This window comes from Elephantulus edwardii, unplaced genomic scaffold (assembly GCF_000299155.1).
Source record: "Elephantulus edwardii isolate Elephantulus edwardi_28Jun2011 unplaced genomic scaffold, EleEdw1.0 scaffold00184, whole genome shotgun sequence".
NCBI classification, from domain to species: domain Eukaryota; kingdom Metazoa; phylum Chordata; class Mammalia; order Macroscelidea; family Macroscelididae; genus Elephantulus; species Elephantulus edwardii.
This window is the reverse complement of record NW_006399934.1, coordinates 1,998,307-2,019,017: the sequence shown is the minus strand read 5'-3', so window position 1 is coordinate 2,019,017 and position 20,711 is coordinate 1,998,307. Positions and strand designations below refer to the sequence as shown.

The window sequence follows — 20,711 nt, the reverse complement described above, 5'->3', positions numbered from 1 at the left end:
ATGGATTCTCAATTCGATTCCATTGATCTATGTGTCTGTCATTGTACCAGTACCATGCTGTCTTTACCACTACGGCAGTGTAGTAGGATTTGAAATCAGGACAATCCATCTTCTAAAGAAGGATGATCCAAGAAAAGGTAGAAATTGTCTAACAATATCATTAACATCTCACACAAGTAAAATCTTACTGAAAATAATTTAAAATTTGTTTTAGCTGTTTATCTAGAGGGAACGGCAAAAATCATTGCTGACACCAGACGGATCTTAGCTAAAAGCAGGGAATATCAGAAAAATGTTTACCTGCATTTGTTTGTTGTTGTAGTTGCTGCTTGTTTACTTGTGTTTTATTCATTATGTAAATGTATTTGATTATGTGACTAATAAGTTATGATATTGTGAGGAATAGGAATTCCAGAACACTTAATTGTATATGTGTGAAACTTGTACATTGACTAAGAGGCAGTTACTGGAACAGAACAATTTGTTTAAAATCATGAAAGATATCTGTCAGGGTTGTATCCTTTCAGTATACTTACTCAATCTGTATGTTGAGCAAATAGTCCAAGAAGCATCGAGATTGGAGGAAGACTCATTAACCACCTTGAAAATGCAGATGATACAACCTTGTTTGTTATAATTGAAGAAGACTTTAAGCACTTAACTGATGAACATCAAAGATTGACTTCAGTTCTCATTATCTATAGTATATTTACTTAACCCATAGTTGTTGTTGTTATGTGCCGTCGAGTCGCCTGCGATTCATAGCGACCCTATGTACAACAGCCCTAAACTCCGCTCTGTCCTGTGCCAATAGCACCGTCTCTGACACTCCCATCCCAATTATCCCAGTCACTGAATCAATCCACCTCATAGTAGCTTCATTTTTTCTTCCTTATTTTTTTATTTATTGTTGCACATTTTCTTCCCTCTTCCTCCTCAGCCCACCCAGCAATGCACCCCTTGTTCCAGACTGTTGCCATACAAGTAGTTGCACTTTTTAAAAAAATATGAGCCTGGCACAGACTTTGACAGATGCCATTTGCCCTTCTCTTTTCTTTTTGTCTTTGAGTCCTTTCTTGTTTTGTTCTTTTCAGTCTATTCCTGTCCTCCTCATTCAGCCCATCCTGGGTATGGACTGCCTTTCTCTGTCCATTTATCCCCACAGACTGTGTACAGTGCCCTGGGCCTCAGGGATGCGTGCCGCTCCCTGCCTCAGTCCATTCAGCTCTTCCGGAACATTGCCCAGGAATTCTCTGATGACCTGCATCATATCGCCAGCCTCATTGGGAAAGTAGTGAGTGGAAAGAAAGAGACAGAGCTCTTGAGAAGGATGAGGGGGGAAAATGATATGGGAGAAGGAGTGGGGTTGCGGTTTGGGAGTATAGGTGCTGGTCAGTTAGGGGATCAAAGAATGGATGGTGAGAAAAGGTAGAACATCAGGATATGCCTGGAGGGTTAGGACTGAAGCTGGAACTGTACAGAGGGAAACTGGGGCCCAGGTAAGCTGGGGAACAGGACTGAGCAATGGTACTGGGGTGGAAAGAAACAGGACTCCTTGCCTTCTCAGGTGGACTTTGAGGGCAGCCTTGCTGAAAACCGCTTCACCGTTCTCCCCAACATAGATCCTGAAATCGATGAGAGTGAGTGTTAGGTGTCTGGTGGTGAGGTACCACTGACAGTTATTTACTATAACTGGAGATCATCAGCATCCAGGGCAAGAAGAGTCAACCTTCCTTTTGTGTTTTTTACCTCCTAGAAAAACGAAGGCTGATGGGACTGCCCAGTTTCCTCACAGAAGTCGCTCGGAAGGAGCTGGATATTCTGGACTCCCGTATTCCTTCATGCAGTGTCATCTACATCCCTCTGGTGAGGTCTGTAGGGTGTAGCAGGGTTTTAGGGGAGACATTAGACTTACGAGAGACACACGTTAGTAATAAAAAACTACTGGATGAGTCTGAAAAACATGTGACTTTTGGTGGTGGATACAGGAGTGTCTAGGCTACTGCTGTGGTAGAAGATTCCCAGTCCCTCTTCATTACCTCCTCTGTACTCTCCCCAGATTGGCTTCCTTCTTTCTATTCCCCGCCTGCCGTCCATGGTGGAGGCCAGTGACTTTGAGATTGAGGGACTGGACTTCATGGTAAGACTTGACCTGCACAGGGCCGTGATAAGGAACATGAATCATGCCAAGGGGGCCTCACTCCATCAGTGCTGGCCATTATGGGATCATACCTCTGTCAATTTTTGCCAGCTGAGACAAAGGAGAAAAATCTGGGTTGGGGACTGGAGGTGAGGTGAGACAGGAGAGGAAGACTGAGAGCAGCAAAACCTTTAGCTTTGACCCCTTGTGTACAGTTTCTGTCAGAGGAGAAGCTGCATTATCGTAGTGCTCGAACCAAGGAGCTGGACGCATTGCTGGGGGATCTGCACTGTGAGATCCGGGGTGAGGAGACTCAAGAGGCTGGGGTGAGGGGCCTCACCTGTTTTCTGTTTCTCTTACTCCAACTCTGTATCATCTCCTCTGAGTATCTCTTAGGGTCTTGGACTGTCTCTGCAACCCTGTTGCTGGATTTCTCTGTGCTTCACCTTGCCCCGGCCTTGACCTTCAGCTCCCACTTACCTGCCCCCCCAGACCAAGAGACTTTATTGATGTATCAGCTGCAATGTCAGGTGCTGGCCCGGGCAGCTGTCCTGACCCGGGTTTTGGACCTTGCTTCCCGCCTGGATGTCTTGCTGGCTCTTGCCAGTGCTGCCAGGGACTATGGCTACTCAAGACCCCAATACTCCCCCAGACTCCTTGGAGTAAGAATCCAGAGAGGCAGGTGAGAATGGAGTGGGTGGAAGCATGTCCACAAGGGCCTGTCTCCTGAGGGGTTCACCCACCTGGGCTGTGCACTTAGAGATTCCTCTCCACCCACTCCAGACATCCTCTGATGGAACTCTGTGCCAGAACCTTTGTGCCCAACTCTGCAGAATGTGGTGGGGACAAAGGGAGGGTCAAAGTCATCACTGGGCCCAACTCTTCAGGGAAGAGTATATACCTCAAACAGGTGAGGTGAACTCCCAACAGCCTGGGCCCCTGGCATCTTTTCTGCCTTTCCACCTACTCCCCATCTTCTAGCCAATCCAGCTCCCTCCAGCTCTTCCCTGCCCCAGCCCCTCCACAGCTCTGCCTCATATCCTAGACAGTGCCGATCTCTTCATGGCCTGAGTTCCCTTCACCCACCTCTGAACAAGAGTATTGAATATACCACGTACTGCTAAGAGAACAGGTTTGTTCTGAAAAGGGTGAAACCACACTGGTCCTTGGAGGCAAGGATTCTGAAGCACCAGATACTTTGGGCATGTTACAAGGAGGGACCAGTCCTTGGAGAGGGATGTCATGCTTGGGAGGGTGGAGGGACAGCGCAGGAGGGGAAGACCCTCGATGAGATGGATTGACTCAGTGACTGGAGTAATGGGGGTAGGTGTGTTGAGACAGTAAGGCTGGTTCAGGATAGAGCAGGGTTGAGAGCTGCTGTACATAGGGTCACTGTAAGTCACAAGCCACTCAACAGCACATAACTACAACAAAAATCAGCTCTGAACATCCCCAAATATGCTTTGCCCACTCTAGAGTGAGCTTAAGGAGAGATTAAGATTTTGAGAGGAGGAAAATGGTGTGTTCTATTACCTTCCCCTCCCGTCTTGTGTTCAGCTGAGTCCACCTGTCCTTGAACTATCATTTACACCCTCACCTCAGCCCATGCACCAGGCCCTGTTTCCTTCCCTGTTCAGGTAGGCTTGATCACATTCATGGCTTTGGTGGGCAGCTTTGTGCCAGCAGAGGAGGCTGAAATCGGGACAGTAGATGCCATCTTCACTCGAATCCATAGCTGTGAATCCATCTCCCTTGGCCTTTCCACCTTCATGATCGACCTCAACCAGGTTAAAGGGTGCAAAGGGAGGTTGAAAAGGGGGATGGGGGACAAGAACTCCACCTCCCCCAAAAATGCTTAGAGTAAGAAAATAATTCCTTTTGCTGGCATGCCCTCTACACTAGGGTTGGGGAACACCCAGTTCAGAGGCTGGAAAAATCAATACCATAAACATTTATTGAACCTTTACTTTATGTAAGGCACTGCTGGCAATGAAGGAAAGAACAAAACATGTACTTTGCCATGAAAAACCTTGTAGTCCAGTGAGAGGCCCCATCAACAGCCTTCTACACACTGTGGCCAGCATGTTCCAGCCCTCTTCAGGATGCTAACCAAACACTCCTTTGTCCACCTCATGTCTGGCAGGTCGCAAAAGCTGTGAACAATGCCACTGAGAAATCTCTGGTCCTTATCGATGAATTCGGAAAGGGAACCAACACGGTGAGGGGAGAAAATGATTAGAAACTGAGGAGGGGAAAACAGGAGATGAAGGAGCATGAGAGGGAGGCTGAACCTTGGGGAAAGAATAGGGATGTGTGGGCAGAGGAGAAACAGTGGGCGAGAGGAAGAGCCAGGGCTGGCAGAGGGGCATCCGCAGCCTCACCACGCCCTCTGCACAGGTGGACGGGCTTGCCCTCCTAGCTGCTGTGCTCCGACACTGGCTGGCCCTCGGCCCCACATGCCCACAGATCTTTGTGGCCACCAACTTTCTGAGTCTTGTTCAGTTACAGCTGCTGCCACAAGGACCCTTCATTGAGTATTTGGTAAGGAAACCAACTTAGTCCCGGGGCTGGGGTTTCTCCAATATGAGAACTGGCGTCTCCAATGGAACAAGGGTTCCTTAAACCTTGAAGGGATCTTCTCCCTTCTCTTTTCCCCACAGGGGTTAACCAAGGGCTTCAGGAAAAGCAGCAGAATGGCTGATGATACGTTGCCCCCTTTTATTTTCTTTTAAGACCATGGAGACGTGTGACGATGGAGATGACCTTGTCTTCTTCTACCAGATTTGCAAAGGTGTTGCCAATGCCAGCCATGCTTCCCACACAGCTGCCCAAGCTGGGATTCCTGACAATCTTATTGCTCGTGGCAAGGAGGTGATTCTATGCAAGCCACCTCCCATCCAGGGTCCTCTTCCTATTGCTCCTGCTCCTCTCAGGGACAGGAGACCCCTGAGTTTCTGGGCCCACAAGGTCTCTGACTTCTACTTCTGTCCTTTGACTCTTTTGCCTCTCATCATTCTGATTGGTCCTAGATCTCAGACTTAATCCGCAGTGGAAAACCAATCAAGCCTGTCAAGGATTCACAAAAAGAGAATCAAATGAAAAAGTGAGTGTGTGGCCTAGTGTCCTTGTTCATCTCTTCCAGGCCTTCTCCCCTCTCCAGGGCCTCAGAGGGCCTTCTGCCAGCACTTCACCCTTCAGAGAAACCCAACATCTTCAAGATCCCATGCTTCCTGTGATTCAGACTCTTTTATCTTAACCAAAAGTCTGTTTTCTCTCTCCTCCAGTTGCCAGGCCTTGGTGGATAAGTTTCTGAAACTGGATTTGGAAGACCCCGGCCTGGATCTGGATGCATTCATGAGTCAGGAAGTGCTGCCTGCGGCCAGCTCCATCCTCTAAGGGCCTTTCTTCTGCTCTCCCCCATTCTCCAAGGCTCCCCCACCCCCGGATTATCTTCATGCCCATTTTGTTTCCTTTTCTCTTTTAACCCCAGGTTTTTCCTTTCCCATTTCCCTGCGCATTTGTTTCATATTAGGAATAAAGTTTGTTTGGATAGAGCTGTCATTTTCTTAGGCCATTCAAAACACAAGAGAAAATAGGAAGAAGCTGAATGCAGAGCATAAGTCCACCATGGACTTACTGAAAACAGTGACACTGCTGTAGGTAGATCCTCAGATTCTATCCAGGGGGAGTTCAAAGGCATGTTAGGGAGGCCCTAAGAGGCAGAGAAGCCCAAGGGACACATGGTTTCCCATAAATAGGAACACTTCAACCTTAGATATGTTAGAGAAGGCCCTGAGACTGAAAGACTGGGAGGATGGGTGTAGGGCAGGGATTAGCCCGGCTGCACTAGTGGGAGTGGCTCCACCCTTCCCACCTCAGAGCCATGGGGAGCAGGGCTTCCGGAGGGCTGCCCTTGGCACGGACTCCCTACACAGTCCTGCTGCTGCCACTGGGAACAAGCCGCCAGGATCCAGGGGCCCGGAGCTTCTTCCTCTGGGTAAGTATTCGCCAACACTTCTTTCTAGGTTTGCCTCCATGTGTCCATTCAACTTTAAGAACTCTCAAAGTGTTCCCCCTTTCCTTGCCATCCAGGTTCACAGTGGTCAGTCTGGGCTCATAACCTGTGACCAGACAATGATCCCGCAAGGGTTGAGAGGCAGGACAGAGGTCCAGTCAACTTGTACTTCCTGCCTTTCCAGCTTCAGAGAATGCAGGCCCTGGAGCGAGAGCAAGATGCCCTGTGGCAGGGGCTGGAGCTGCTGGAGCAGTGTCAAGCCTGGTTTGGGAACCATCTAAGGGAGGCACAGCAGCAGCAGCTACACCTGGGGGCCCTCGGTGAAGTATGTAGCTACCTGTGTGTGTATGTATGTGATGCAAGGGATGGACTGGGAATGTGACCATTCTGGAGAAGAGAGAGTTAATGGGCAGGAATCAGAAGCAGCATAGTAATTATAGGATGCTGAGTGGTAGGTGTGGTGTCCATTATTGGGATGGGGGATGCTGGTCTACTCTCCATTCAAAGGGACATGATTTGGATCATTCCATTGAGACAGGGGAGTAGCCTGCACCACTCCAAGGGCACAAAGAATAGAAAAAGAGGGTATTGTGGTGTTTAATTTAAGGAAATTTAGGAACTAAAATGCTGAAGAGATGGAGATGCAGACCATTGGATTTTTCCACCTGCTAGGATGAGGTAACCCATGTGGAAAGGAATGTCCTATGGGGACAGGACGAGAGCAGCAGGTAGACCTCAGATTTTCTCCATGTTATTAGCCTCCAACTTTGTCTTCTTTAGAATTTTCTAGCAGATTTACACCCAGAGCCTTGTGGCCCCCAGTTATCCCAGATACAAAAGGTGAACCACTGTTTGCAGAATCTCATTCGGGGGAAGGTGAGTTTATTGTTTTTAGTTTAAATGTTTGGGATGAGGGGAGAGAGGGGCGTTTTGAAGGTCACTACTGGTTTATCAGGAAACAGCTCATTTTCCTCTCAGTTCTCCCGACATCCATCGAACAAAGGTAGTTCCTGTACCACCCAGCAGGGGAAGGAGAGGCGAAGGAAGCTGAATTTGTGGCAGCAACAGGTAAACTGTAGGTGTGTGGAAAGAGAAGCTCTCACCCCACAGGACAGAAGGCACTCCACTGCTTAGGCTGCTTCTCTCTCCTCTTTTTCAGGAGTCCTCAAGGCAGTGGAAAGGAGTCACCCAGACACAGGAGGAGACAGTGGAGCCCAAGAGGCGGTGGGGCCCTACGCTTGTCTGACACCTCCTCTCACTCTCCTCAGATGGCTGAGGGGAGGCCACGTCAGAGCCCTCAGCTCCCTCCTTCTGCTTCTTAAGCCAACAGCCACCTAGGTTAGGTTCAGTGGAAGTTTAGACATCTTGGTATAGTTGTTTCTCTGTTCCTCAACACTTCCATTTCATCTTTTTGGTGTTTCATGCCCTCATCCTGCCCTATATGATGTGAAAAAAAATTATCTTTCTTCAAAATTCCTCTGGAGAAAAGACATGTTTATTTAATCTGTTCTGCAGCTTTAAATACAAAAATAAAATAGAAGCTGTTCTGGAGTCTCAAATTTTAAAAATTCTAGAAATAATACTTCCCAGTGCCCACTAGCTGCTCTACAGGAAAATGATAGGTAATCTCCTCCCATGCAATTTACTGCCTCTGAAAACCCCCAGGAGGGTCAGCTATGGGTTGGTTCCAACTTGATGGCAAACAACAACAATGGTTCCCTCCTGGGGTTGGAAAGGTGAGGGTCAGCCAAAGAGTAGAAGACACTCAATGAGAGAGATGGACACAGAAACTGTAAGGTGGCCTTGAAGATGTCAGAGATGATGAGGATGGCACAGGATAGGGCAGGGATAGGCTCCATTGTTCACAGGGTCTTTCTGAGTTGCAGCTGACTCAACAGTACCTAACAACATTATCTTCCTATCCCAGTCCCAGTCTGGTCTCTGCTCCATGTACTTTTTCTCTACCTGAGTCTGGGCAAGCATGAAGAGGTAGCAGAATAAAGACACTACCAAAGAATTAGAAAGCAGTTTTCTCTAAAACTAAGTCTTTGGTTTGGATCCCACATGGTTGAGAAGGAAAGTGCACCGTGGGAAAATTCATCGTCCTCCACCCCACACTTAACAGTTTTAACACAGAGAAGGGACAAAGCACATGAGAAAGAAAACGTCCGCCTCCGCATGGAAAGGTAAGGCCCGGATCTCCTTCCTACTGTGGAGCAGACTGAAAAACGTGCTGGGACCCATCCCTCTAGGGTTTCTTCTGTTACCAGGAGGACAGGCCCAGCAGGAGCAGCACCCCTCCAACTGTGCCCCACCAGGGGCTGCCCGACATCCCACCACCAGCCCTCCCCTGTGTCATCACAGTGGACGGGGCAAAGGCAGGGCTGGCTGTGGTGAGGACAGAGCCGGTTGAGTGGACCGAGGAAGTGAGCTGGTCCTAGGGAGGAGGAGAGACCATCAGGGTGGGTGAAGGGCAATCTCTTCCCACGCTATTTACAGCCTCTGAAAACCCACTGGAGGGTCAGCTATGAATCAGTTCCAACTTTATGGTACATAACAACAGCGCTCTTTAGGAACTTGGTGATACAGTGTTTAAAGTACTCAGCTACTAATGGAAAAGTCAGTGGTCCGAACCCACCAGGCACTGAAAAGGATGTGGCAGGATGTATCCAGTGAGATTTATGTCACAGAAACCCTGCAGGGCAGTTCTACCCTGTCCTGTAGGGTTGCTGTAAATCTGAACTATACAGTTGGGATGAGGTGGGGCCCTCTCTTTGACCTACCCTCTGAAGAACTGGGGGGATGTCTCACCTGGGGGGCCTGAGCCAGCACCAGGAGCCGCAGGAAGGCATGGGTTGGGGGCACTGAGCTGGCTTCTAGATCCTCCGCAGTCACTGTCACCATCACCACCAAGTCAGGGGCAGCTGAATCTGGGACCTCCAGCCACAGGTGTCCCCAGGCAGACTCATTTTGTCCCAGATGAACCCTGGAGGATGAATAAAAGACTAGCTGCTTTAAGCCCAGATACCACTGAACCATGAACCAGTCAGTGGAGCCACAGACAGCACAAGGGCAGAAGAATATGAGGCACAATCAGAAGGGACCAGAATCGGGGCTTAGGATAATGGAGGGGGGTGAAGAGGGGTTGGGGAACAGCGAGGCCAGAAAGGAGCCACAGGGTTCAGAGGTCTCACCTGGAGAGGTTAGAGGTGAGGGCAAAGCTGGGGTTGACTGTTGCAGTAAGGCTGAGCTCTTGAGGGCCCAAGAAGCTGGCAATGTAGAAGCTGAGCTGGGTATGGGTGCCTGGTGTCAGGAAACCAGGAGGGCCACTGAGCTGCAGAGGTGGGCCTGTCAGTGGAGGCTCCACCTCAGCTCCCTCCAGCCTCGGCTGCACCTCCCCAGGCATCTCACCTCCAGAAGCACTGGGGCCATGGTGCAGGGTTGGAGGGCTGCCCTGTGCAAGCTCTGACCCGCTCCATCCTGGCCAATTAGTTCCAAGGTGAAGCGCCCAGGTGTGGGCAGTAGTGTGGGAGGCAGGGAGGCTGCAAGGAGACCTCGCTCAGGGGGACCCACAGGCTCCAAGGACACCCGGCCTAGTTCTGTGCCCTCTGGGACCCCTCGAAGGATAACGTGAGAGAAATGTGGCCTGTAATTCCCTGAGTTCGCCCTGGAGCTGAGTCCTGTCACCTCCACCATCAGCTGAGTCTGGAGACCTGGGATAGAGAAGGGAACCATGGTCTGCGTGAGAGTCAGCGACACAAGGAAAAATGATGAACTGCCTTTGGAATAAGGGTTACCTCTTGGTAGTATGGGGGCAACTGATAGCAAGGATCAGAAGGGATTCTGGGATGCTGAAAATTCTTGTATTTTGAAATGCATGATAGGTTTACATATGAAATCTGAAGGTAAGCCACCCCCCTCTCCCAATATCTGCTGCCACCAATTCTCTCAGTGACCCTGTCAGACAGAGTAGAACTGTCTCCTTGGGCTTCTAGAGCTATGTCTTTCATGTGCTGAGCAGCTGGTATCTTCTGGCTGGTAACAGAGTACTTAACCACTGCGCCACCACAGCTCCTTAGTGTACTTCACCATGGTAAACTACAATGCAAAAGTTTAAATCTATTTTAAAAGGATTTATGAACTGGGTGTGGAAGGATGGGCAGTAAATGTACCTGCAACTGGCTGCGTCAGCGGATAGAGGCCAGGGTGGGGTCCCTCCTCCACTGGGATCCCAAAGTGAACAAGAAAGTCCACGGAGGTCTGGGCTGCAGAGGGCAAAGGCGGTCAGGGACTCTCCCACAATGAACGTAACTGATGGATCTGAGGTCTGCAGATCCCCCTTCCCTTTGACAAGATACCTCCCTCCTTACCTTGTACTCTTACCCGTGGAGTGCCCTCAGCTGTGATCTGGATCTCCCAGGATCCTTTCAGGGGGGGCTCATTCAGAGTCATCATCCAGAACTTCCCAAAGTGTCGAGTGTGACCGAGAGGACCCTGACCTTCCTCCTGGTCCTGGGAGATCCCTGTGGGGAGAGATGGGAAAAAACCCTGCCATATGAGACAATTATTCTTCTCTCTTCTCTTCAAGTTCAGATCTTAAGTCCCTCTCCCTTTCCCCTACTGCACCTCCCTCATACTCAAGTCTCCATTCTTCCCTCTTCCTTGAGCTACAAGCACGGACATACCTGCAGGATTCCTGATCCAGAAACTGCTGACTTCTCCATGGATCCGGACTGTGATCCTCTGCAGCATCTCATCCACAGTGAATGCGAGTGGCTTCCCAGAAACCACGACAGGGGGTTCCAAGGGAAGTGTCACCTTGGGGGATGGGCAGAAACCAAAACCAGGGGAGAAGATGAGACACAGAGAACTAGGAGACAGAAAGAAAGTCACACAAGGACAAAGAATAAGGATCTCTGGTGGCGGGGTGCACAGTGAGTGCTGCACTGTGAATGGAAAGGCTGGTGGATTGGAAGCTCCAGCTTGCTCCATGGGAGAAAGACAGGTAGTCTCTTCCCATTAGCTGTGGAAATCAGACTTGGAATCAATTTGACAGCAGTTTCTTGTTTTTGTTGTTTGTTTTTAAGAGAGAAAGTATACCAGTGAGAGAGGGGCACAGGAGTAAGATTAGTCGTCAACGGCAAACTTGGGGGTAAGGAATTAAGAATGAGGTGGTCACTTCCTGTTCTCCCTTTTAAAGATGGCAAGACTTCTTGTGGCAGTGTGCAGGGCAGAATACTGCAGACCAAGATGGCACATGATACTAACATGGAAATAGCAATGCAGAAGGTGAGTAGCTGTGAATCTTAGAGGGAAAGACATTTCCTTTCCCATCCTTGCCTGGAATGGCACTATAGCAATGGGACCTCTGCCTCTTTTGACTGAGGAGAAAGAGCTAAAATGTCATTCATCACCTTAGTTCTCAGCTCAGGATGGTGACCCCCTGACCCTCACTCACTTACCAGGTCAGCCATGCTCTCTCCAACTATGGCTGCCACATCTTGAATGTACTGGTCTTTGGTGAAGATCAGCTCGCCTCCTGAGGCTAGGGCCACTGCCTCATATGGCTTAAAACGCAGAGGGGACAAGACCTCACGCCGGGTCCGCATCCGCACCCTCGAAGGATCTTCAGTCACTAGAAATGTCACCTATGGCCAGAAGAGACTGTGTCTGAATGCCATCTACCATTATGAATAAAGAACTCCTGTGTCTTGTGTCTGAATGCCATCTACCATTATGAATAAAGAACTCCTGTGCTCACACTTTCCACAAAGCTTATGATGGGTGACACAGCTTTTGTCTAGCCTCTGGCTGCTTCTGTGGAGGTCTCTGATAATACAATCCTTCACCGCAAGCCTTCAGTTAGTAGCTGGCTGCTCTCATTGTAACCATCATGTTACTATTTCACAGCAAATTTTTGGTTATATTTAAAATTGGTTATATAATTTTTTATTCTATTCCCAGTTCTTCAAATGCTTTACTGGAGCAGGTTAAAATAAGAATGCAACATTATTAAGGGTTGGGTCTCACACTCTGGAGCATTATTCAATGTATCAGGAAGTAAGACCTTCACTTCCTGCTCCTCCCCTCCCGAGCTCTGGCTGCTCGACCACCATCACGTGCTGTGACATAAGACTCTTGTCACAGGGTATGTCATGTCACCAGGTGGCTAGTCAGTTATGGGTCTCCCACCAGCGATGCTCACTCGGCAGTGTCGCTCCTGAGTCAGAGATTCCACCCGGTTGGTGAGAAAGGCGTCCTTAGGGGAGGCATCAGTGAAGACAAAGATGTCTGAGAGCGGAGGTGTGTGCAGCAGGGCCAGCTGGCAGGGAGGGAAAAAGGGTAGCATTAAAAAGGGCAGTAAGAAGGAGAAGGGAAAAACAAGGGAGGACAAAGCAAAAAGCAAGACGGACCTGGAATGGTGAGTGAAGGTGTGGAAAGGAGTAGGGAAGATGGTGGGGGTGTCCCAGGAAAGAAAGGTCTAGCTTTTCTTGGTGGCAGGGATGGGACAAAGGGGAGAAGGAGAGAACAAAGGGGGAAGGCGGTGGGCCAGACCTCCAAGGCTGATAGGCACATCTCAGGCTCATCTCCACCGCCCAAGGCGTGGAGCTCATTGAGTTGTTGCCAGAAGCTGTCGGGGTCACTGGTTGTAAACACAGGACCAAACTCTGGAGAGATGCAAGGAGACTGAGATGAGTAAGAGAAAGCTACCCTCGTTTCCACCCAGGGACACAGCCCCAGCTGAGAGGCCTGCTGTGCTCCTGGGATAGACAAGTATTGAAATAATACTTTAAATTTAAATGGGTTACACGTTAGTACAGGGCAGGGGTTAGGAACCACTGGTGGAAAGTTAGTGCTCCTGACTCTGCTTTCTTAACAGAATGGTGGCACTTCCTATGCTCCTACGGAGGGAGGTATTTACTGGGTGTTATGTGTATCTAAAACAGCAACTGGGGCCTCAAGTTTCCTTGTCACAAAAGTCAGAGAAAATAACAGTACTTCAGAAGATTATTGGAAGAACTAGAAGTTGATTTTGTAAATCCTAGACTAGTGCCTTGACACAAAAAAGAGGTAAATTCTTACTGACACATTTATTGGTATCATCAGCAAAGGTAACAACTCTCTATCAAATGCCAATCCCTAAAATTGCCTTCTATAGACAAACCAGAGTAAAACCCCATCTTTTGGGATATCCTAGGAGGTTCTTTATTTGATCACCATTTCAACCCTGGGTGATAGGCAAGATCTAAAACCAAACATGACCCACTGATGTCAAGTTGATTCTGATTCACAGTTGCCGTATTGGTCAGAGAACTGCCCCTCAGGGTTCCAAGGTTCTAAAGCTTTACAGATTTACCGCAACAGATAGCCTCATCTTCCTTTCACAGAGTTTTGAGATGGTTTGAACCTCCAAACTTCGGGTTAACAGCTGAATCCTTTATTTTGCACCAGGGTTCCTCAGGTGACACCCAAAACCAAACCCACTCTGTGAACTTGATGCTGAATCCCAGCAACCTTACAGAACAGGGAACTGTTCCACAGGGTCTCAGGTTGAATGTTTTGAAAGGAGCTGACTGCCTCCTCTCTCCCACAAGTGGGTAACAGCTGGGCTACAACCACCAACTTTTTGGTGAGCAGCTGCTCAGTGCCTAACTTGCTGTGCTACCAGGGTTCCTTTAGGCAGGATGAGCCATTGCTGTCAAGTTGGTTCCAATTCATAGTGATTTTCCATTGGGTTTCTTATACTGTAAATCTACAGAAGGCTGTTCATCTTTCTCTCCTGGAGCGGCTGGTGGATTAGAACTACCAATCTTTTGTTTGGCAGCCTAATATGTTACCTATTACCTACCAGGACTACTTTAGACAGGATAAGGCAGGTCTACAAATTAAGCCAAACCCATTGCTGTCAAGTAGATTCTAACTTCTAGCAATCCTTTTTTTTTCTTTTCTTTTCTTCTCCCTGCCTCTTTTTAAACAGTCCCTCCGTAAGGATTATCCACTTAGCTTTGTATCCAAAGACGAAATTTGTAGGTGAAAGGAGTTAGGAGTTAGCCTTCGTTACAGACTGGTTCATTTCAGGGTCAAAAATATGGAGCGCTTCACGAATTTGCGTGTCATCCTTGCGCAGGGGCCATGCTAATCTTCTCTGTATCGTTCCAATTTTAGTATATGTGCTGCCGAAGCGAGCACAACTTCTAGCAACCCTGTAGAGCAGAACTGCCCCATGGGGTTTCCAGGCTTTATAGAAGCAGATTGGCATATTTTCTTCCGATGGAGCAGTTTGGGGGTTCAAATCACTGTTAATAGCTGAGGGTCTACCTCCTGCTCCTCAGAGCTAAATGAATCCATTTTGGCAAATGGACCCAAGTAAGGTAAAATGAGGTTAAATGATCAGACCAAGGATATACAATGAGACTAGTCAATCTGCAGAAAACTCAACCAAGATCCACACCTCACTCCATACACAAAAACCAACTCAAGGTGGATCATGGACCTAGGACTAAAACCAGACTATAAAACGTCATTAAAGAAAAGCTTGGAAGAACTCTAGAAGTTCTAATCCACAACATAAACAGTCTTCCAAGCATCCTGAAAAAAATCTACAACCAGGAGAGGATAAAATAGATGAATGGGATCTTCTAAGAATCAAATCCCTATGCACATCCAAAAACTTCTCCAAAAGGATAAAAAGGGAAGCCACAGACTGGGAAAAAGTATTTGGTAATGACATGTCAGATAAGGAACTTATATCTACAGTTTATAAAATACTGGAGCACCACAACAAGACAAAAGTAAACAACTCAGTTAAAAAGATATGAACAGACACTTCACCAAAGAAGACATTCATATGTCCAACAAACACATGAAGAAATGTTCAAAATCCTATCTCTAAGAGAGATGCAAATAAAAACAACTATGATATCATCTCACCCTCACTACAGTAAGAACAGCAAAATTTAACAGAACAGCAAGCAACAAATGCTGGCGGGGTTGTAGAGAAACTGGAACCCTTATTCACTGTTGGTGGGAGTGTAAAATAGTACAACCATTGTGGAAGGCAGTGTGGCGCTTTCTCGAAAAGTTGCAAATAGAGATACCATTTGACTCAGCAATTCCACTACTGGGAATACACCCCAAAGAGACCATAACTGACATCCAAGAAGACTTTTGCACACCCATGTTTACTGCGGCTTTGTTCACAATAGCAAGGAGCTGGAAACAACCTAAGTGCCCATCAACAAACAAATGGATAGAGAAACTGTGGTGTAGTCACACAATGGACTACTATGCTGCATTGAAAAACAAGGAACTCATGCAATATTATTCAAAATGGGTGACCCTGGAGGACATTATGCTGAGTGAAGTATCTCAGTCACAAAAGGACAAATACTGCATGGTGCCACTGTTGTAAAATGGGACTGACATCGGGGTTGGGGGGAGGCTGAGAAAGATGGGTTCAATAATGTATGCTGCATTGAAACAGATGAGGGAGAGAACTGTTTAAAAAAAATATGTGATTAGGTATTATTGTCATGACAGGAGTACAGAACAAAGGCTGCATAGTGGAGTGGGCTTGGGGGATGTATTGTACAACGATGAAAGAATTTCTCTTTTACTTTTCAAAGAGAAGAGTGAACTGAGGGGGACAGGTGGGCAGGGAGAAAAGTGCAACAATAAATAAATGGAAATCCAAAATCTCTGTACATTTTCATTAAAATTAATAATAATAAAAAAAAGAAAGAGGGGGTGACTTCAGGGATAAGGTACAGGGCCATGGAGCAGTGGAAGTTGGAAGAGTGACGAGATGTTGACTGTGTCAATGCCCTGAACTCTCAACAGCACTTTCTAATCACTGCCAACAGCACCTGATGTTGGGAGTCAGAGTCAGAGAAGTGATCCAATTATCCATAGTTCTTAAAACTTAAAAGGGTGGGAAAGGCCAGGCTTGATGGTCTGATAGGGACCACTGGAAGCTTTGAGACTGTCACCTCTTGAGCCTGGTGTAAAACTAACCCCTGTGGGTCAGCTTTCAGACAAACGATAGATGGGCCTCTAAGAAGACCAGTAACAACAAAGGGGCACTCACTCCTTTGAATAATCATCCATAGAGGGTCAAGGGAGCTCTGGTGGCCAACTGGGGAAAGTTTTGCTACCAACCCAGAAGCAGACAGTTTGAATCTACTAGCTGCTCCTTGGCAGAAAGATGAGCAGTTTCTTCCCATGTGATTTACAGCCTCTGAAAACTCTCTGGAGGGTGAGCTGTGAGTCAGTGCTCATGCAATGGTAAATAGTTAGATTATTAAGGTAAAAAGAGCAGCACTTGCTCAAAGATAAAAAAAGCCCTGAAGGCAGGAAGAGGTAGGACAGAAGGATTGATGGAAATGAGAATTACAGAAAGTGGAAAGGGTGATTGTATTGTGGGTTTTGTAATTAAAGTTATACGACAAAATGTGATGCATAATTGAATGAAAAGTGAATATGCTTTGCAAGCATTCATTCAAATCACAGTAAGAATAAATTAAGGGGGGAATTTATCCCCCCAAAAAACCCCAATAAGACTAATCAACTAATTTTTCTACTTCTAATTCAGTGGAGAAATAAATGTGATGTGACTAGTTAGTCAGACACTTTACAGAACCAAGGACACACCAAGGGGGTTCTATAGATCTGCGGCAGAACCCCCTGCTCCCAAATTTTCATCCTAATTTCTGCCTACAGTAAACTACTAGCACAGAAACTTAAGAAAACTGAGGTATGGATCATGCATTAAAGTCATAATGGAATATCCAACTGGTACATGTGAAGACTGTAGAAATGGCTAATTTTTTTGTGTGTTGTTTGTTTGTTTGTTTGTTTTAAGACAAAGCAATTTTAATACAAGGTGCACACCACATGCCCTTGCTGCAAACTGCAGAAATGGCTAATGTTTTATCGCTTAAAAATTTACCACAATTAAAAATTAAAACGCGTACCAAAAAACTCTATTTCTCCCCACCCCCCTCCAGTTTTTTGTCTGATAGTTTAACTTTCAATTCTTTCCATTTTCTCCAGTCAGAGATTGGGATGAAGATTTTGGGGAGAGTGGGCTTGTCTGTCAAACAACAAAATAAAACAAAAAACTTCATAGAAAATGCTGCTACTCTGAAAACAGTGGAAGAAAGAGCTGATTGTTACTCTGCAGGTGCATGCACCCAGTAAAGGCCCACCAGGATCAGAAGATGCTCTACCATTTTTTCAAAGAGCTGGAGCTAGAGGCCCACTTTCCCAGCAAGGGCACTGACTGTTCCTTCCCCTGCTCACCTGCCCTGCACAGTTACCTGGGTCGTGGAAGGGCACCAGAATGTAGAGCGCAGGCTCCATAGGGGTGCCCCGTCGCTGCTCCACAATGCTGCGGGCCTGGATTTTGGCAGCGTTAATCTCCTCGCCCATGCTGCCCGTCGTGTCCAGGACAAAGCTCAAGCTGGAGACCGGAGTGATGTCTAGCAACCTGGGGAGGAGGCAAAAGACCCAGTGATGGCTCTGCGCATTCATCCTCAAGCCCATACTACTCAGCCCCACCAGGGAGGCACTGCAAGGCAGCCCCTCACCTGGAGAAATCCCTGTCTCCCAGGCGGCTTCGCATGAGGCTGAAGACCTGGATGGAGGCTAGAAGAGCCAGATTTGCAGCCTGGAGATGTAGCTCATGGTGTGGAGAAAAGCCTGGGGATGTGCTATCTTTGTTGATGCCTCCCCGGGGTGGCTGGGAGCTGCTCCGGTCAAAATGGCCCCCATGGCTACATTTTCCTGAGATGGGGAAAGGGATCCTGGAGGGTGGAGGTCAAAAAATTCACTGCATCCCAAGAAAACAATGGTGACTTTTTGTAGTCACTATGGCATATGGTAGATCCCAGGTCCCTCCCATCAGCCCCTAAAAGCTGCCCATGGGCAGTGGAGAAATCCTATCAGCTGAGTAAGAAGCTGCCCCTCATAGCCATGGTCTGACCTCCATCCACCCACCCACTCACACGATCCTCTCCTTCTTCCCTGAAGTGGTATCATAAGACCAGGGCTTATAACACTGAGATCCCAAGGGAAAGGGTCAACAAAAAGGGACTTTCTACCATTGCTTCTGAGAGGCTCTCATGTTGGATACCTGGAGGTTTGGGGGGATCTGTTCCAAAGTAGCCAGAGGTGAGGAGTCGGAAGTCCAGCAAATTCCCAGGGCAGCTCAACTGCTCACAATCAGAGCAGGTAGGGTCACTGGCTGGAAGAGAGGACAAAGGACTCGAACCTAAGGTTCCCCTGCCTTTATCCCTGTCCATCCACACTTTTGGCTTTTCCTCCCAATGGGAGCAAAGTAAGAATGCTTTATGTAGTACTGAGTTTTCAGAACTAAACCTCAAAGCTCAGGAGCCGGTAACAAGACTGTCTGAGGCCAACTGCTAGAAAACTCGGTTTACAAGCTCATTCTATAGAGATTATGCCCTCTCTGAGCTCCAAACAAAAGTGAATTTGCAATGGGCACAGGAGACAACTTCTGGTTCCAAATCTATATGGGAGGATGAGACACTGTATGAGCAAGTATGGGAAGAAGTCACACAAGAAAAGCTGAGGACTCAGCCGAGGTCTAGAACCTGGTCTTGGCTCTGTCCTTTCATGTGTGACCATGGGGAAGCTGTCTGTCCTTTCCTGTGTGACCATGGGGAAGCTGTATAACTGACCTGGCCCCTCGTTAGACTAAGGAAGAGAGCACAGGTCCTCCCAGAGACGAAGGGATGCCACATCTATGTCATGTGGCACTGTGGCTGGGTAGACAGCACAGAGGTGGTATAACTGACTCTCACCTACCACCTGGGTCATGTCTATACTCTATACCTTGTGCCAGGTTCTGGAACTCCTGCCTCGGCCACAGGAGGTGAGGGTGTGGCTGCTCCTGTCCCAGTTCCACCCAGTTGCTGTGACTGTAGAAATCCTGGGGGTCCAGAGGATGGAAGGAAGAGTATGAGGCACTAACCTGTCTTAACACGTCAGTCTGTTAGGCAGAAAGCCTCTCACCCCCACTGCTCTCAAAAACCTCTAGACTCTCCTCATGGCTCGCAAAAATGTTACTATTCATCATTCATTTGAGTTTTATCCAAAGTGGAAACTCCCCCGGTGTTTCTTTGTATATCAAAGAGGCTTTTCAATGGTTGGGCAGGTCCTGTATGATGTGCCTATCCCCTCATTTCTTTGACCTCATTAACTTATTCTACAGTCGCCTCCTTGCTGTTCCTATAGGAAGTACTGCCATTTTGGGAGGTGGGGAATTAGGAAACAGCTTTAAGGCTTAGCAGGCAGTCCTCAGTTTCTTCCAGAATAGGGGAAGATATAATCAAGAAGTCACCATTAGGAAGTTTTGCATCCTAGAGACAGGCAAACTGGAAGTGAAGACTTCTCTTACCATGACCTTATTTGTGGCTGTGTTCTCACCTGCAAAGCATGAAGGGCAGCCCCAAGGCGCTGGCGGGACAGGGTGTGATCGAGGGCTCTGGCTGCCACCAAGCTTTCTCTCAGAGCTGCTGCCAGGCGTGTGCGCCCCTGGTCCAGCCGCTCAGCATCAAAGTGCAGGTCAGGGTCATTTTTGGAAGTTGGCAGGAAGTCCTGGGCTGCGTTGGCACGAGACACCTCACCTAAAGCTGCTCGGAACCTCCGGGAAGACGATCCAGATCCAAAGTAGGCGGCAAAGAGGTCGTCAGCAAGGAGGGTGCGGCCCTGGAAAATGGGAGGGGACAGGGACTCCAGGGAAGCCCCTAGGATTGCACCACTGCTCCTTATTTCAGACACAGGCACTCAAGGATGGATATGGAAGGAACTGACAGTAATGCAGGCCCTACAAGGGACAGGCTCTTGTTTGCCAGGACCAGACCTCCCAGGGTATATTGTTGCAGAGGGCAGAGGGAGCATGCTTCCTCCTGACAACCATGTTCCCTGAAGCAGCAGAGGTCCCAGGGAATAAGAGCATCTAGCAGAGACGTGATAGAGAATAAGCCACTTACCAGAAAGTCCTCCAGGCGGAGGGGCGGCCGGCCAGGGGGTGGCTGCTCTAGGAAGAGTTGCAGAGTAACATTGAGTGCTGCCTCCTCCGTCAGGTCCTGGTGGGTGATGGAGCCAATGGCAGCCAGGAGGCTCCAAAAATTGGGGAAGAAAGCAGATGCAGGCAGTAGAAATGGTAGCAGCAGGAGCACTGAGGAACCCAGGCGGGGTGGGAGCACCTCTGCAGGAAGCATGGCTGAGACATGGACCTGGGGAATAGGAGAAAGCAGTGATTCCAGGACAGATTGGAGGTTTGTCTGCAGAGGCACCTGCTCAGGCCTCCTCAAGCACCTCCTCTCCCTCCAGCACCGTATCTGCTCCTACCTTACTTCTCCACAGCTTCCTGTCACCCAGACAACTTGAAGGTCTTAATAGGCCAGCAGGACACAGGCTTGCCAGGAGTGAGCTCCGAGGCTTTTTCCAGGCCTCCTTATCAGCCCCAGGCTGAGTCCCCAGCCCTGTCACAGGGAAACCCACACACCCCGGAAGTTTCTTTTCCCAGGC

General features: G+C 48.2%; 3 protein-coding genes across 3 annotated transcripts in view; 2 read left to right on the top strand and 1 right to left on the bottom strand.

The window, feature by feature from the left end:
• MSH5 (mutS homolog 5) overlaps positions 1-5,536 on the top strand; it is a 32,399-nt gene extending 26,863 nt beyond the window's left edge. Inside the window, exons 12-24 of the mRNA XM_006896175.1 lie at positions 1,166-1,294; positions 1,568-1,640; positions 1,757-1,866; positions 2,060-2,140; positions 2,356-2,443; positions 2,633-2,822; positions 2,924-3,050; positions 3,778-3,927; positions 4,284-4,358; positions 4,538-4,681; positions 4,874-5,011; positions 5,170-5,243; positions 5,425-5,536. Coding sequence (XP_006896237.1) covers positions 1,166-1,294; positions 1,568-1,640; positions 1,757-1,866; positions 2,060-2,140; positions 2,356-2,443; positions 2,633-2,822; positions 2,924-3,050; positions 3,778-3,927; positions 4,284-4,358; positions 4,538-4,681; positions 4,874-5,011; positions 5,170-5,243; positions 5,425-5,536 — 1,491 coding nt within the window. The remainder of the gene's footprint in view (positions 1-1,165; positions 1,295-1,567; positions 1,641-1,756; positions 1,867-2,059; positions 2,141-2,355; positions 2,444-2,632; positions 2,823-2,923; positions 3,051-3,777; positions 3,928-4,283; positions 4,359-4,537; positions 4,682-4,873; positions 5,012-5,169; positions 5,244-5,424) is intronic.
• Positions 5,537-6,023: 487 nt separating this feature from the next.
• Positions 6,024-7,401, top strand: SAPCD1 (suppressor APC domain containing 1). The gene is made up of 5 exons (XM_006896264.1): positions 6,024-6,137; positions 6,340-6,480; positions 6,936-7,031; positions 7,134-7,223; positions 7,315-7,401. The coding sequence occupies exons 1-5, from the start codon at positions 6,024-6,026 to the stop codon at positions 7,399-7,401; spliced, it is 528 nt and encodes a 175-aa protein (XP_006896326.1).
• A 1,017-nt stretch (positions 7,402-8,418) lies between these two features.
• On the bottom strand, positions 8,419-20,401 carry VWA7 (von Willebrand factor A domain containing 7). Its single transcript, XM_006896174.1, has 16 exons — positions 20,171-20,401; positions 19,605-19,886; positions 19,011-19,107; positions 18,289-18,399; positions 17,744-17,939; positions 17,474-17,643; positions 12,711-12,823; positions 12,361-12,477; positions 11,618-11,803; positions 10,841-10,973; positions 10,526-10,678; positions 10,328-10,420; positions 9,567-9,868; positions 9,350-9,489; positions 8,967-9,141; positions 8,419-8,592 (listed from the first exon to the last, which is right to left on the bottom strand). The coding sequence occupies exons 1-16, from the start codon at positions 20,399-20,401 to the stop codon at positions 8,419-8,421; spliced, it is 2,673 nt and encodes an 890-aa protein (XP_006896236.1).
• Positions 20,402-20,711: the final 310 nt, after the last annotated feature.

Coding starts and splice junctions, on each gene's coding strand:
- SAPCD1 (XM_006896264.1), top strand. CDS start 6,024: ATGGGGAGCAGGGCTTCCGGAGGGCTGCCCTTGGCACGGACTCCCTAC. Junction 6,138..6,339: donor CCCGGAGCTTCTTCCTCTGG/GTAAGTATTCGC, acceptor CTGCCTTTCCAG/CTTCAGAGAATGCAGGCCCT. Junction 7,032..7,133: donor AGAATCTCATTCGGGGGAAG/GTGAGTTTATTG, acceptor TTTTCCTCTCAG/TTCTCCCGACATCCATCGAA.
- VWA7 (XM_006896174.1), bottom strand. CDS start 20,401: ATGCTTCCTGCAGAGGTGCTCCCACCCCGCCTGGGTTCCTCAGTGCTC. Junction 12,824..17,473: donor GGTGCCCTTCCACGACCCAG/GTAACTGTGCAG, acceptor GCATCTCTCCAG/AGTTTGGTCCTGTGTTTACA. Junction 8,593..8,966: donor TGCTGGCTCAGGCCCCCCAG/GTGAGACATCCC, acceptor CCTCCTCCCTAG/GACCAGCTCACTTCCTCGGT.